Consider the following 17,785-nt stretch of genomic DNA (forward strand, 5'->3'; position numbering starts at 1 on the left):
GGACCCTTTCGCCCTCCTCTCTCCTCCTCCGCCTCCTCTTCCCCATCCCCCGATTCCCACTCCTCCTCTTCCTCCTCCTCCTCTTCCTCTCCCCGCTCGGCGATGCGAGTCTGTGTCGTGTAACTGGATTGGCGTTGCAATGGCAACTGATGGAATGGGGGAAGGCAAGACAGCAGGGCTGGGGGCTCCGGACTGCGGGCGGGCGAGCCGCTGCCGCCGCTTGACGCTTCTCTGGGGACCTTCGCGAGTTACTTTGTAAAGGCGAACCCGGGCGAGGGAGCCCCGCTTCGTGCCTGGGTCAGAGGCCACTTCCTGCTCCCTGGCTGTCCAGCGCGGTTCTCGTCGCGCGGCGCCCCCGGGGCTCCTGCCCGCTCCTGCCGCTTGCCCGCGCCCGGAGCCCGGAGCCGCTTCCCTGAAGAACACTTATCCTCGCAGCTCTGCTTCCCATCACCGCCCCCTGCTCCTCCCCGGCGTCTGCGATTTTCCCAGGCGCCCGGTGTGAGTGCGGCTTGTGTGTGAGTGCATGTATTGGGGTATTGTGTAGTGGGAGTGTGTTCGTGCGCGTGTGTGCTTGTACGTGTGTGTGCTTGTGAGTGTGAGTGTGTGTGTGTGCTTGTGAGTGTGTGTGTGCATGAGTGTGGGGTGTGTGGGGCTCCAGCGCTCCGCTCACGGCTGCCGCCAGGGAAGGACAGACGGACAGAGCTTCCTCCCATTGCTATCAGTTCCCGGGCACCTCGACTCGGCCCGGGCACAAGTGGAGCGCGCCTTGTTGGCCACTGGCCTCCAGAAGGTCCCACTGCGTCCCCCTTGGGCTGGATATGTTCATGTTCACGTGAAGATGGATTTAGTGTACGGTCTCGTGTGGCTGCTGACAGTCCTCCTGGAGGGAATCTCTGGCCAAGGAGTGTACGGTGAGTGGAATCGCGACGCTATCGTGACCTTGTGATTCCTAGGCAAGATAGGCTGCTGAGCTAAGATACACGACTCGCGCCGTTCCGGGGCCCCTCCTGGCGTGGCATTTGATTTACACTTCATCACGTTATTGGGAGCTGAAAGGAGACTGCGAGCGCGCTGCGGATTGGGCTGCGAGCGGCTCCCCTGGCTCTTCCACTGGGGCTCTGAGTTGGGTCGAGCCAACAGCATCGCACTCAGAGGAACGAGTGGCTTTGCACTTGATTTATCCCCGCGGGGAAACATGGGCTCTTGCAGTCTTGCAATAATGGTTTGGCGCGGTGTCACTGCCGCGGTTTCCCCTGAAGGGAAGCTTGGAATGTGACCCCCCTGAGTTCCTTTCACCTATTTACTCCTTAATTCCTGAGAGGCCCCTCTCCCTGCAGGCGATCTCTTCCTTTCCATCTTTTAATCATTTTTAAATCTAAAAAGTCTTTTTCCTTCTAACTGTAAATGTCTATAGGACTTGATTTTCTGGCTCAGGAAGTGGGGGTGACAGTTGAGTTGTATTCTGCACCAGCCGTTGCCATGAGCACTGACTTGGGGAGGGGAAATAGCAAGCAAGATTCTCAGTGCCAGACATAATTAAGGGACATGTTTGTGTGAATGGATGAGCAAAACGCATGAATGAACTGAAGAAGTCCGTGCGTCTCTGCTCCAGGGCAGGACACCACTCTTTACAAGCAGAACAAAATCTCAGCTCTTCACAGAAAGCCCATATCCAGGATGCTCGAGACCTAGGAAGGGGTAGCTTATTAAGTGGATGGCTTTGAAGTGTTCCCAAACAAACCCAGGTACCTTTGACCGTCAGCAGTTGGCACTCATGTTTAGTCATTGAAGTCTCTCTCTCTCTCTCTCTCTCTCTCTCTCTCTCTCTCTCTCTCTCCTACTCCCTCTCCTCCTTTCTCTCTTACATGTGTTCTCCTTGGCTTATTATAGTGACTTGCAATATCCTTATCTGATAGGACAAGCTGATAATACCCTAAAAGAAAAGGAACTTTTTGTGTCCTCAAGATATATTGCGAAGAAAATGTTAAAAGGGATGCCTTAGAGGATAGAGAGGGCCAAGACTTTCCCATAGCACACGCCCTCATGTATTTGTAAAATGTGTAGAAAACTCATGCTGCTGCATTGCTTTAGACTCAATGTGGGCTAGTCCAGTAACTGCCCTGGGGCAAAAAGCATGAGTATCTGGAAAGTGGCAGCGATTTCCCTTCAGTTCTCCCAACTGCCTGCAGAGTGGTTACTGGTCCCAGTGGAAGTGGACCCCTCAAACTGTCTGGGATCCATGTAAGTGTAGCGAGTGAGATCAGCACATCCCTCAGAGCATTTTCTTTCTGCTATGTGTCTCATTCTGGGAAAACAAGTACATTGTGTGTGTGTGTGTGTGTGTGTGTGTGTGTGTGTGTGTGTGTAGGGGGGAGCAAAAAACGGGAGGTCCCCAAAGGAGAACATTAATTCCTGCTGCTGCCACCCGGTTGGTTGCCTGTCTTCACACAGTTCTTTTCTAGGCTTATTTTTCCCACTTCCAAACATCTTCATTTCCTTTTTCTTTGCCCTTTATTTTCCAAATCAAAGCAACTTGTTTGGCTGCAGCAGAGTCCTCATAAAATATGGTGGTGCATGTTAGTCTTGGTGAGCTTAAATATAGGAAGGTAATGCTCCTGAAAGCTTGACTGCTGACCCCAGGAGGCGGGGCCTGAAGAGAGCTAGGATTAGCTCAGATCTCTGCCAGACTCTCCCCTTTCCCTGAGCAGCAGAGTGAGGTGGAAGCTGGGATTTCCACCTAGGCTCAGGGCTGCTGGAGAGAATAGCTGTTCCCCTAATTTCCTCTCATCTCCGGTCCAAGTCTGTCTTTGTTTCTAATTGGCCCAGATCTTTCCAGCTGAAAGGAGTTTTTGTTTTGTTTTTTTAAAGTACAGTGAGGTGTAGAGACTGGAAAGGGGAGAGAGATGTTGGAATTGCAAATATTAGAGAGGAAAGGTCCCATTTTCTTGACATGCTCAGTCCTCTGGGTGACTTACACAAGTAGCCTTGTTGGCCAGAAGGGAGAGGCAGCATAGATGAGCAGAGGATAACTGAAATAATCCTTGTCTATGTCACTTACCAGTATGAGAGAATGCTTTTCCATGACTCAGTGGGCCACTATGATGAAGACTGGCCATTGTTCTATTTTACTATAGATGTGTCTGTTAGTCACTTAGCTAGGAATATACTTGGCTTTGTGTAAAAAATATTAATCAGCATCCTTAGCCCATGATAAATATCACAGCTAATAGATGGGTGAAATGAAGCACTTAAATATTAATTTTCAGATCTGTTTTACAGGTCATAAAAGGTGGTCTTCCTAAACATTATCTTGTAATTTGTTAGAAGTGCGTAGTCAGGAATAGGCCTCTCTCAAAATTCCTGCATCAGGACCTCAGAGGGTCAGCTCCAGAAGTCCTTACCCCTCACTTCCCAGTGATTTCCACAAAGTCCACTGAAGCCAAAGAACACAAGTACAGACTTCAACATCATTTCTTTGACTTTGTAGATCAAGGCCTTTCTTCATCTAAAGTAATCTCATCTTTATGATTGAGTTTTGATGAATAAGGAAACAGTTTATTTATATTTAGTTAGTTGGAAAACAATTGGTTTTAAAGAGATAAAAGATTCTGTGTAATGCTATGAAGTGTTTTGAACATTTTATATTAAGATCTTTGAAAAAATATTGATTTTAGAATCATGGCAACTTTAAATACAAACTTTAAAAATGTAGGAATTTAACTAGTATAAATGTCTGCAACCCTCTAAATCTGCTAGCTCTTTTACCTACATTCACCAGATGTAAAACCATCCCCAATACACATTAGAGATTTTATTTATTCGTATTTATCTGCATTATTTTTATAACCAGCAGTAACAGAAAATAAGCATTTTCTGCTAAATGGGGAGTGGCCTTCCTCTCACACTTCCTGGCTGAGAAACCATGAGCACAAAACTAAGATTTTAAGTTTTAGTAAATTGATATATTTGTTTTAATGTATGGATTATATCATCTTGATGAGTACAATCTTCTCATTACGTTTACTTATTTTGAATTAAAACTTAGTTAAATGTAAAAGTTTTTTTTTCTCCAAAAATATTACTGATATCAATCCTGGGTATTGATTTGTAAATTGGTAGTATAGTGTCTAATGTTTGTATATGGTGTGGCATTTGATTAAAAGAGACTGCCTGTAAGTACCTGTCTGCCCTCTACTGATAATTCTGGTGGAATTATATTTTAAAATACAAATTGTCCTCTATATTTAGTCCATATTTTGAATCTTATGTAACATTAAGCTAATATAAATTATTTATATATTATATTTTATATTATATATTTTTATATTAAAATAGAGTAACAAACAAGTGAACTATTTGGGATGAATATTTTAATAAGTAATGCCTATTTTTATATCTTTTAATCATCAATGCTTTTGCGTTAACATACCATGTTAAATTTACAGAGTTACTTACATTAAAAAAAGATTACTCCAAATACTGTTAGGAACTCAGTTTTGTTTAAGTTTTCCTTTTGCTCACATATAATCCAATCTAAAATATCATTAAATAAACATTGATCTGATACTTCTTTTTCTTGGATTATTACTTTGGTGCAGTCATTGTACATATTGTATTTGGGGAATTTATTAGATCCAGCTTGAAGGGTTAGACTGTGAACTCCAAAAGTGTCAGGTGATTCTTGAAGAACCTTGAGTTAGGTGTTCTGAAGCATTTTCCTGCCAAAACATGTTTTGTTGGTATAATTTTTAATAATCCAATATAAAGAATTGTATTTACTTGCTAAAAAAATAGGAAAAAATTGGTCCCTTAGCCCACATTGTATTGTTACTTGAAATACTATTTCCTTAACTTCCATGAGGCTCAGTGCAGCCTTATTACTGCATTGACACAGGAGACTCCCCTACTATAAATGAAAACTCATGCTACATCTGGACAGTTTGAGTGCAAATATGTCAATTATTCAGTGCCCCGGAATAGTTAAAGCCATGTCTATGCAAGACTCCCTCGATGAAGACCAGTAAGTAGAATATGTTCATCAAATACGTTTTTTGACACGTTAGCTATCTTATATTAACTCATTTCAGGTAATATCAGTAAATCTCACACAATTTAAACAGGACTCTATAGGTATAGCTGAACAGAAATGACTTGGTAGAATTGAGAAATGGGAGATAAGTAAGGCAGGAAGGTTCTGGAAGAAATTTGCAGCTGTCAGTGGGTTGAAGCTGATAAACACACCGATGGGGAAGGATTAGGCTGCTGCAGGTCAGCTGTTCCTTATGCCAAGGCCCCAAGATGATGCCTGCTCATAGCAAAGTTATCTTACGGTATGTTGATGAGGTTCTGCCCAGTGTACAAACAGATACTGCCTTTGATTGAAACATTTTAGGATGCCAGTCAGTGGAAGAGGGGATGTCACCTAATGTTGTTAGAGAACTTAACCAGAAACCATTCTCCATACAACTAGCTTTGACGTCTCTTCCTAATCTTCACCCACTCTCCATAGGCTCTCAGACAAAATTCTTCAACACTACCAAAGGAAAGGATATGAGTTGCTCTGCTGCTCTGGCACATTTTGGGGGGAATGCTTGGGATTGTTGGGTGGTTATATTAATGCTATTCCACATGGCAACCAGGCTGATTTTACACAGTGTCACGTGCTCATTTGGCCCTGTATGTCCTCCCTGTTTAAGACTCCCAGTTGATTGAGAAGAATTTTAGATGGAGCAGGTTATACACCAAGGCCAAGGTGTCGCTCTCTAGTGGGTAAGCTGATAATGGTAGCAGGGTTCAGATCAAAAGACAGTCAGAGGTGAAGACATGGATGTTAGCTAATTCTTGTGAACCCATGACCAACAAGACATAGTATGAAAACCTTTTAAACTATTGTAATTTCTTTTTTGATTATGGTAATGATTCTTTACGTTTATTTTGTGTATTGTGAAATTTTTCTTTGTACTGAGAACCACCTAAAAACTTTTGTGAGAAGGCAAGAACTTTTTTTTTTGCTAAGAGAGGGATTGTTAGTCTTTGCAAAATGTATTATTTTAATACAATTTGGACTAGCTTTATGGGGATATAATTATGCCTGATCCTTGTGGCTTCAGTTTGTGTCTTGTTTAGAAAGTGATGGGAAGTCTTGGGATGCTCTATACATAGTGAGGTGATTCATCACGTACCACCACTGGTCTGGTCCTTGTTGCCTCTGAAAGAGTCCCACAAAAATGGTGCTCAAGTGTTGTAATGTGCAAAGGAAAATGGAAACAATTGCATGCATGAGTTTGATCCTGCAACTGACCGTTGAACTGTGCTCTACAGCATCATTGTGTTGAATGAATTTCAAGTTATAAATCTGTGAACATTTTCACCCATTATCTTCGCTATCTACTGAATAGTCTCACAAAATGAAATTTGCTTCATTGAAGGTCAATGTAAACGTATCACTTAGACTGAAGAAATTGTTACATTCACAGAAGTTGGTACCACATTTTCCTTTTCAAATTGGACTTCAAAACTTTTAATATGTAAATTCATAAAGTTGTGAGAAGAGACTGTAATATATCATTCAGCCTAATCTAAGAAACATGTCAGGTAGTTGGAGATACTATGCTGTTGGTGAAATCTTATTTTTTTCCCATTGAGTAGATTTTTTTCTATACAAATTACCAAAACTGCACATGCTTCATTATCAGGGCATGTACTTAGTTCTTTGAGTTTTTATTCCAGTTTAATTCTGTTTTCTCTTCTGACATAACACAAATTCTGTGTAAACTCTCCCAATATCAGTTTATTTCTTCTTTTACAACACATGTGCCATTTATTATCTTAGTTTTAAAACATTTCATTGTTTCTCATTGATAAAAATTATTGAATAAAGAAGATTATTTATATTTTATAACACAGACCATGTATTTTTCAGAAGTCCAAAGTAACAGAAGATAATTTCAACTATTAAAATCATACTGTTGGCTGTTGGTTTATCATTTCAGTACATATTATGGTAGAATAGAATGTGTTTAAAAATTTCATATAATATATTCTGTCCTTTAGTGTTTCACCTCTACAGTTTTTCTCAAATAATTAGATACTTCTTGTTACTAATGATCCAGTCTATAATAAGGAATGGTACTTACCAAATGGGGTCACATTAGTAACATGTTACTACATAATCAAAGAGAAAGTTTATTAATTTTCTCATTGTAAGCAGAATTAGAGATTTGAATATATTTGAGTGATTTGGAGGCACATGAAGCACACTTGTGTGAAAGAGAGATGGTTTGCTCTTAGTTACATATCTGAGATATCTAACAGCTTATAGTTAGCTGATATCTGAAATAAATGAACAGGAGGTAAAGGCTGTTAGACAAATGCATTTGGCCTTAATTAATAGCAAAACAGCAAAATAATAATTTATTTTCTGAAGTAACTAGAATTTTGCTAAAGTGTATCAGAGCAGGTGAAAAAGAAAAAAAAAAGCCTGTTGTTTGACTGAAGGACATCTTCAGGGAATCCATTAATTAATTAAGATTGTTGGCCTGAAAAGAAGGGTGGGCAGATAAGAGGCTCCTTAGTAGAACTTATGCTTCCTCTGAAATAGATTATTTTTCTAATGTTTAACTGTGTGTGTAAGGCATAAAGCCTGTCTTAAGCATCAGGGCCTTCACTCTGTTCCTTCCAACTTTACTTGTAAATCGTGTCCATGCTATGCCCTGGTTAGATGTCCTACTCAGGAGGATGGAGCTACTCCATGCACTATAAGAAGAACAGAGATTGTCTCAAGAAGGCATGCTACATACCGACATTTGTGGCCTGGAAATACTGTAGAGACTTAGGCTAAGTATGCGGTAAATGCAGTCAATAAACCAACACAAATGCTATGTATATTTGCTGTAGTTATGTGATAAAAGCCATAAACACAGAAAATAGATCTGTGAGAATTGCATACTTTTTTGGAGGGGTGAAGGAATTATAGATAAATGCTGGTGTAGTTAGAGGAAGCAGAAGGGTGGACCATTAACAGTTGCACTTTGAAAATAGCTTGGCATGGTGTACTTAAAGAGGGAAGAACCCTGCTTCTTGACTTTTAGGGAAAGAGACACAGAAAGGAAAGTACACCTTAAATGGAATCATGGCAAATCTCAGTGAAAGTTATTCAGTGGGTCTCAGTTGGAAGCGGCATCTGTCCTCTGAGGCAGTGTCATCATCCTACAAAAATTCCAAGCTTGATCTGTGAAATAAATTTTATTGTATGAAGTTCCAAAAGTTGCTCAGTTATACTGCGTCTACCAGGATTCAGAACTGGTATATGTACACACAACTGAGCTGTTCCTCACACAGTAGGGGAGTAATCAGTCATTAACCGAAGGACACTGAACTCTCTCCAAATCTTGGCACATTTGGGACACTTAAAACCTACACCCAATTCCTGTTGGAGGTCGAGTAAAAACATCTTTTCAAAGGCCTTTTAAAATGTTGAAGAGAAGTTCTGTTTAAAAAGCAGAGGAGCATGGGCCCAGAAGGGTCTAGAACATTCTGTTCTGTTCCCATCGTTACTGAGGTGACTGCTTTGATGAGGTGAGATGTATCCTCTCTAGAGTTACTTCTATTGCATTGTTCCTATTCAGGGCAGTCTGCTACCTTGAAAAATCCATGGGGCTTTCCTGCACCGTTAATGGTATCAAGTCAGTTTTCAGGGGAAACTCGAGAGGGTCAGTTTGCAGAGAAAATGGAATTACAGCCAAGGATTTGAATTGTGGCTTCATTTTCTTATTCACAGGATAGAAAGGAGCAAATGTTGAGCATTTCCCTCTTCTGACATCTACTTGCCAGTTCTCTGGAAGTTGACCCACATCTGCCAAATGTTTTAAAGAAAGAATAAGAGACAGGAAGTAACAAAGACCAAGTGACAGTTGCCCTTTCTCCCCCTGGAAAATAACTCAATGTGCCAGTTCATCTGAAAATGATTCATTTTTATGATTAAATAAAAATTATTTTTACATCAATATATATGTCTTGAAATAGATCCACAAACTGTTTTTTCCTCAAGGCAAAAAGATTTTCTTATCTTTTATTCTGAGATTAATTGAAATGGAGTATAAATATATGATCAACTTGAATGAGATAAATATTATGGATGTGATGTAAAACTATAATTATTAATTTAAAGATTAAAATTGGTAATGAGAGAAAATAATTTTAAGAAACATCAGATTCATTAGCAGACATCTGATTCTGATTTAAAAATGACCAGCATTGATTTTATCTCCAGATGTCTACCCAATCTTTTATAAAAGTCTATAAACTATATATAACTGAAATGGTAAGGTATTATTTAACTTCAAGCTGTTATAATAGCCATATACATCTAGGAAGTACTTTTATTCACCATGCATTTAAATAAACATCACACACACATACACCCACACATACATATCACATATATGTACATACATACATGTATACATACATGTATGGATACAACATTAGAATGTAATGCATTTATTGATCAGGACAGTTTTACTTAGGACTTACTGCAAACACAGACCGATATCATTACTTGTCAGAATGTCTCCATTGTATGAAATGAACAATGTTGAATTTGCTTTAGTGACTGAACACATCTACACAGTAAGAGTGATAGCTGAAGAGGTGCATTTTCAGGGAGTTTTTTAGCTCACTGACCTCATCTCTCAGAGCTCAGAATTTGTGAACTTATTATAAAGAAGCAGTGTGGTTAACATTTCTCTGTTATTTTTTGTTTTGTGCCTTTCAGTTCATGCTTACTTATACAGTTACTGCATTTTCCATATCCTCTGAGATTTCCATTTTAATCAATTTTGCATGTACATATATATGTATATGTGTATGAATGTAGGTAGGTATTGTGTATGCATATATTCAAGCCACACTTGAAAGTCAGAGGACAACTCAGAAAAGTGAGTTCCAGGGGACAAACTCAAGTTCCTGCAGTTGGCGGTAGGAACACTTGGCCACTCAGCTATTGTGCACCAAGTTTTCTATTGGTTTATGTTTTATCTTGATCTATTTTACCCTTGCCTTTCTTTAAGACAGAAATGATACATTCATTTTAAAGTTGTTTTTCTCAGTTTTAGCCCACAGCTAATTAGCACTCAATTGTTAGTTGATACAGCCTTTTTTCTTTGTGAAGATTTTCCTAAATATGTATGGTTGGAATGGTGCAGGTTCCATCACCCATTGTGACCACTCTCTACTAAACTGTAAAGTGAATAGAGACAGGATGGCGATGAAGACCGGAGTGGAGAAGACTGGGTCTCTTCCTAAAGCAAGAGCAGTTCTGACTGGCCATCAGCTGGAGGTAATTCAGCTTGTTACTCAGGCTGGCTGTTCTCTGGTGGTTTCCTGTTCCTCCTTATCACATTCCTCCAGCTACCGCAGCTGGCACCCAAAGGCACAGTCTGCCTGTTCACTGTGATGCTGCTCTTGAACTCTATTATCAGTACATTATTTTGGATAATGTTTCATAAAGCATTTTCCTGCCATCATAGGACTTCACTTGCTAATGCCTTAATGCCCTTAGGTTATTTATTGGAAAAAAGGCTTTGAAACCCATATGTTTCACCTTGCCAGGTTCAGAGAACTAATGAAGCTACACATAAACACACACACACACACACACACACACACACACACACACACACACACATACTGCAAAAGTATTTCTGTATTTACCATGCAGACATTTTTCTATAATAGATTAATAAGCATAATTCATAAACTTTAGCTATACGTAAGAGAACTCATAGACATTTATCTTATTTATTTTCCTTCTGTTTTGAATTGCCATAGTAGAAATAATTCTTGGTTGGAGAGTACTGTGCCTTTACAGCTTATTTTATCTTTTGAAATCAATGTTACATTTTCAGAAGACAGTCTTTGCTCTTCTATTAGTCAGGGCCTTATTATTCTTTTCTATCTTTTGTGAGATCGTGCAGTTCACCAAACATTTCTAGAGTCACCGGTACACACAATAAAATACATCTAGAAACCAAACTTTTGCAATGTTAGTTATTTTCCTGGTGTTATTAAAGGTAATTTAACATAGAATATGCAGTTTTTTAAGAATAAAATCATTGCTATATAACTAATGCCATTGCTCACAGTTAGAATTAGTAAATTCTAATACTCTGAATTAAAATTTTTATAAATAATATATACTACACTCTGATTTTTGAATAAGATATATTTGGCATTTGAAATTCACACTGTTTCAATGACTACTATCTAGCTTCTGGTGACTAAATTTAGAATGAAACATGACATCTCTATAAAAATATATATCTGCATAAACTCTATGATCTATGAGAGTTATCCTCAGGTACATTCATGCTTTTGCTTCTTCTGATTAAAATATGCAAATCTCAAATAACGTATGAAATATAACTTGAGTGCTAATTTTAAGCTTTAACCAAACACACACACACACACACACACACACACACATTCACTACTTTTTAGCATAAAAATGTTATTCTTGGAAATGAAAGATGTGATTATTTTTAAGAGATTTGCGTATTTGCATACATATCCTGAAGAGTCTTTCTGGTTCAGTTTATTTTGGAGCAGAGAAGCCTGTTCATACTTAGTACAGTACAGTAACCTATAAAGATAAAGACATGCCTCTACTATGCATTTTGCAGAAGTTATCTTTCTCCATATAAAGCTGTAGCATGTGATTAAAAAATGTCAGTTGTAGGACTTTATTTTCCCCAGGCTGATGAACCATTACTGGCCTTGGAAAGATTGATAGTTAATTGTCATATTTGGCCTGATTTTTGCCTTTGTGTTCCCTCTGGATAAGACTGGAGCAGTTTTTTTTTTTTTCACACAGAGTTAATTGAGGAGACTATATCAGTGGTTTTCTTTTCTTGAAAATCTTGTTGTGCTGAGGGAGAATGTTGATTACAAGCTCTGCTCTCCCTTTAGCTGAGTGAGTTTCTCAACCCTCAAAGCTTACAAATTAGTGCAGCTTAGCAATTTGTTTAGGTGTTTAACTAGAGCATCACCACTATAAATGTCACTTTCCTCTGCCTATGAATGCAGTTATTGTGTCACGTAGTATAAGCCTGTGCCATTTTGACGATTGTGTGATGGATACAGAAACTGCTTCGATGGGAAACGATTCCTAGCGAGAACAGGAAAGGTATTATGTTCAGCTCTCCTGCCATGCATTTCTAAGCAGCTCGTATTTTCTTTAACTCATCAGCACCCGTAAGTTTTCAAAGTTGATTGAATCATTTCAGTCTTTCTATAAGAGAAGTGCCCGGATATGAATTGTACAGCTATAGTTTGCACTTGAAGATTAATCTGTGCTCTGGTATAATCTGTTCTCTGGTCTAGTAAGTTAATATTGTCCTTCAAAGCAAGATCTCTTCATTAAAAAACAGTGGAAAAGTGATTCCTTTGAGAATCCTTCTCCACACACTGACTCTTTAGCACTTTATACAAGTAGGTATGATGTTTTATGTCCCTGAGCATTGTGATCAGATTGCGAAGGGGTGTGGACTGCCTCTATTTTGTAAACACATACTTCAAATTAAAATGCAATGTGATGTGAAAGAATAGAGTTAAAAAGATGAGCTAAATGTAAGTTCAGAAGAATTTTCCCACATTTGAGAGTGCTTATAGCTCTTGACCGCTATGTCTTGGTTTCCTTTAAATTTATGCACTTCACCAGATCTTATATGCATGCTCTATTTTGAATGAAGTTGAACAATGACTTTATCACTGAGGTATAAAATTACATGCATATTAGTGAAGTGCATCTAAGTTATTTTTTCTTATTTGTGACTATCATATGGTATTAATAATTAAAAAGTGAGTTGAATGTTTACAAAAGCTATAATATGCATTTGTAAGAAAAATAAAAAATGAACTATCTTAACTATCTGAAAAATGGAATTCTTGTGTTTAAAATCTAATGCCTAGGTTTCTTAAAAATTGTTCTTAAATTGATCCAAAAGCACATCAGTGTCTTAAATACTGAGTTTTTGTCATCCACGTTTCGTATTTTCATCTACTCAGCAAACATAAGAGCAGTATAGTTTCCACAAGTGTAGAGCCAAGCAAATTGCAGTGGTTTTGTGCCATAAGTTGACTTTCTCTGGAAACATTTATATATAGATATTTATCAGAATATTATCTAGGACTGAATCTTTTAAAGGAAAGAGAGTTTGGAATGACAAAATGGGGACGGCTGATCCAGCATCAGGTGTAAGAGAGTTTTACATGGAGTGGTTAGGATTCTGTGACATTAACACAAACTTTCAGATATGTCCCCAAAAAGGAAGGATCCATGTACTATTTCATATCAATTATAGTTATAGGCTACTTTCAGAGAACATATCAGTATATTAGAAATTTCAGGGAGAGTGCCAGCTACTCAGTCCTTAGGCAAGACTCTTCTCTTCATACAAAAGGAATCCTGCTAGATGCACTACAATCCATGCTTTACATCTGCACTGCTTACACATAACTGCTTACTGGAACCATCTTATCTTCAAACTGGTTAGTATGGGAAGGGCCCATTGTCCTAGGGAATCTAATAGAAAAGAAGTCATCAAGACATATTCCAGCCCCTTCCATTCTACTGAGTTTCAGAACAATGATGCCTCCTTCTGCATGCCTCTTACCATCATTCAGAGATTTTGATGGTATACATGGAAATGTTCATGGGATATGTACTGGCTGGTTTTGTGTCAACTTGACACACACTTGAGTTATCACAGAGAAAGGAGTCTCAGGTGGGGAAGTGCCTCCATGAGATCCAGCTATGGGGGAATTTCTCGATTAGTGATCAAGGAGGGGGGGACTTGTGGGTGGTACCATCTCTGGGCTGGTATTCTTGGGTTCTATAAGAGAGCAAGCTGAACAAGACAGGGGAGGCAAACCAATAAGGAACATCCCTCCATGGCCTCTGCATCAGCTCCTGTTTCCTGACCTGCTTGAGTTCCAGTCCTGACTTCCTTTAGTGATGAACAGCAGTGTGGAAGCTCAATAAACCCTTTCCTCCCCAACTTGATTCTTGGTCATTATGTTTATGCAGGAATAGAAATCCTGACTAGGACAAATTGGTACCACAATTGGGGTATTCCTGTGACAACCTGACCATGTTTTGGGGAGGACTGTGGAAGGACTTCGGAACTTTGGGCTAGAAGATCCATTCCATGTTAAGAGCTCTGTGGGATGTTGTGTAGGAACTTGGAAGATAATGTTGAGAACAGTGTAGGAGATGGAAGCCTGGCTAGTGAAATTTCAGAGGGACTATTAAAGACTATTATCAGGGCCATGTTTTGGTTGTGAACATTCTGTGGTTTTGTTTAGCTGGGGCTGAAGAATCAGCTGTGATTAACAAGAAACCAGAGCCACTAAAGCAAACCCTTGTGTTACTGGGACTATTGATGCTAGTTAGCTGGAGCTAAGAAATTAGCGGTGATTAAGAAGAGACCAGCATCACCTAAGTGAAATCTTCTGTGAAGTGTTTTCTGAGAGCACAGGAGCTGTGTTCTAGAGATAGTCATGATTGTACTTTGTGCTGTGGCTGGACTTGGTACTGTGTAAGAGTCACCCCGGTGGTACTGGTTTTGAAGGCATGAAGGGGTCATGAAGAGCAGCTGAGGCTTGGCACTGTGAGAGGCCACAGAAGGCCACTGATGAAGGTGCAAGCTCAGTTGAAATTGATGGCCCAGGACTGAAGGGGTCATGCATAGGAGTTGAGACTTGGCACCATGAAAAAGAGCCTATGAGAGGCTAATGGTGAAGCCTAGTTACAGCAGAAGACAGCAATGTTTTGGAGATGCCAGTGCCATGAGATGACCACCAAGAACAGCAGCAGCAGTAGAGTACAGGCATCTGGAGCCTAGAAGACAAGGTGTGTGCTACAAAGGGCAGAGTTGGAGAAGTAACCTAAGCCCTTGGAGGAGTCCGAAAGATCACTAGTTGAACCATTGGGCCACTGGAGTTTGAGTTTTGCTTTTGATTGTGACTGTGCCCTGATATTTTTCCCTCTTGTTGGAAGAAAGTATTTTAGTGGAGTCCACAGTTAAGAGAACTTCGATTTTTTAAAAGATTTTGAATTTTAAAAGATATTGGACATTTTAAAGGGATTAAATTTTTAATATGTAAAGACTATGGGTCTTTTAAAGTTATTTAGATCTTGGGAATGAATAAGAAAGTAAGGTTTGAGGATTAATAGTGATGTGTTTGTGTGTCAAGTTGACAAGGAGTCAATTGTACTGGCTGGTTTTGTGTCAACTTGACACACACTGGAATTATCACTGAGAAAGGAGTTTTAGTTGGTGAACTGCCTCCATGAGATCCAGCTGTGGGGCAATTTCTCTATTAGTGATGGTGGAGGGGGGACCTTGTGGATGGTACTATCTCTGGGTTGGTATCCTTGGATTCTATAAGAGAACAGGCTGAGCAAGCCAGGGGAGGCAAGACAGTAAGGAACATCCCTCCATGGCCTCTGCATCAGCTCCTGCTTCCTGACCTGCTTGAGTTTTAGTCCTAACTTTCTTTAGTGATGAACAGCAGTATGGAAGTGTAAGCTCAATAAAGCCTTTCCTCCCCAACTTGCTTCTTGGTCATGATGTTTATGCAAGAATAGAAACCCTGTGTAGGACAGTATAATTACGAAGGACATAAGTTTCTGGGTACCCTGTCTTTTCTAAAGTTATAGCCTCAGTGGATTCATTTGTTCATTTTTTTCTATGTCAGAAGTGACTAAGGACGCATAGATAGATACTTAATTGAGGCACCTTCAAATCAGGGCTTCCTAAAACCCATCAGCTTTAATTGGGCTTGCTTAAAAGAAATTCCTTCATTTCCCTGTTTATTTGTTATAAGGAGATCAAAGCAAACAGGTATCAACTGTCAAAGACATCGAGATTGTCACTATGTATTCTGGGAAGGTCTTCTCATTCTAGAAAAAAAAATCTTTTTAGTCCCATAGAACCTAGAATTCCATAGACAGGTGCCACAAATATAAATTTGCTTACTGCCTCACATTGACTCCACATATGGAGCCAAACTGTCTGAACTCAGCTGTGCCTTGGTGGTTTTACTGAACTTCCCAGAAAACCAGCAGGCAAGTTGAGGGTGCTTAGTCATTGCATCACAGTAAACAGAGGCTCCTTAACCTTGGCATGTGGCTCACATGTCCAGTCTCTATGTACTTCTTCTTAGTCTCAAATGTACTGTTTTCATCTAATAATAATAGATCGCTGTAGAACCTGCTTGATTTTATGGATTGGCTGACCAAACACTGCTTGTAATAACTACGTTTGGCACCACAGCCTCTTAATAGCTTGTTTCCAGGCATTCTGCCTAAACAGAGGTTCAGTTGAACACCATCAATTGCTTTTAAATGATTTGTAGTTCTTGAAAATGGCTGGGGTTTACTTAAAACCATTAGATGTTTTTAGTTTGGGATTTTTTTTTGTACCCTTGCTTACCATGAACTATATGAGATCCATTTTTGTTTATATCATTTACCAAAGATATTTTTAATGTCACAGATGTTGTGGTCATATGATGATAGCAGTAGATTTCTTCAGGGAATATATGAATCTCAGTGTTGACCAGTATTCTTTTGTGGTATTCAGTAAATAGGAGGACATATTATATTTTGAATCCACGTAACCTATTGGAGTTTATGCTGCCTTCTTATTGATTGTCCTTTCTTTTGGAAAGTTTTTTTCTCACATGACCTAGTGTAGGGATCCTATAACATCCACTAATGTTTTATTTGTATTATCGTGGCTTCCAAAATGCTTGCTACTTTGTCCTCATCTAATCCATATTATAAATTGTCTTGATATAAGAGAATGTAATATTCTTCCTAATATCTATTGAGTACAGTATATATTCTCTTTTACTGAACTTATTATATAGGAGGTAACAGAATTTGTTAAAGTGTTAAACTCTTTTCTATAGTTATGGACAATAATTATTTGTTAAATTTCACTGTATCATGAATTAAATGTGTATTAATCTGTCATTACAAAGGTAACAATTCAACCTACATCCCTATGAATGGAACTTCTACTTATGTGACATTTTCAGCATCTGTTTGGTTGTTCTCTCAAAGCAGGCACCAAAGCGGAAGGTATATGGATACTAAAACATCTGCTTCTTCAGGTCATTACAGGTGGGGATACTGGTTTCTATTGTTTCTTGAATGAAATACGGGCTTTGATTTTCTGTCTGTTTAAAGATGGAAGAATAGGTAATTAAGAGAAATACCTCCACTATACTACCACTATAATCTGTAGTTTCTTAGAATAATTCTTTACCACTGTTGATAGTCAAGCACTCCAGATTGGTCTCTGTTGTTTAAGACCCCCTAATTTTCCACTGAATAGTGAGACTCCAGGTCTACAGAAATATGTTTTGCTGTCATGGGTAGCAATGCAAAGACCCTTGTCACTAATTCAGACATAATGTGTTGGTAAAGAGGAATGACCATGGTAGGTCAAGCAGGAAGACAGCCATTTGAAAACCAAATAGGGTGACTTTTGAAACAGCTCATACGGTACATTGATTATAGACCTTGAATCTCTAGAGTTGTGAGAAAATACTTTCTAAGCAGTTACATTTACTACTATGTTATTTTATTCTGGCAACACAGAGTAACACAGGGGTCAGGAATAAAGCTGATTATAATAGCACTAATCTATCCCACTTTCAGGAATAACATGTAGCTTGATTTTCAACATTCACATCTACTGTATATCTGGGCATC

The 17,785-nt window shown here is 39.0% G+C and overlaps 1 protein-coding gene across 1 annotated transcript in view; it reads left to right on the plus strand.

Annotated features, from left to right (window-relative positions):
• The first annotated feature begins 631 nt into the window (after positions 1-631).
• Mdga2 (MAM domain containing glycosylphosphatidylinositol anchor 2) overlaps positions 632-17,785 on the plus strand; it is a 788,307-nt gene continuing 771,153 nt past the window's right edge. Inside the window, exon 1 of the mRNA XM_052185765.1 lies at positions 632-911. Within this exon, the coding sequence (XP_052041725.1) occupies positions 632-911 (280 nt within the window). The remainder of the gene's footprint in view (positions 912-17,785) is intronic.

The sequence above is a fragment of the Apodemus sylvaticus genome, chromosome 6 (assembly GCF_947179515.1).
Source record: "Apodemus sylvaticus chromosome 6, mApoSyl1.1, whole genome shotgun sequence".
Taxonomy (NCBI): domain Eukaryota; kingdom Metazoa; phylum Chordata; class Mammalia; order Rodentia; family Muridae; genus Apodemus; species Apodemus sylvaticus.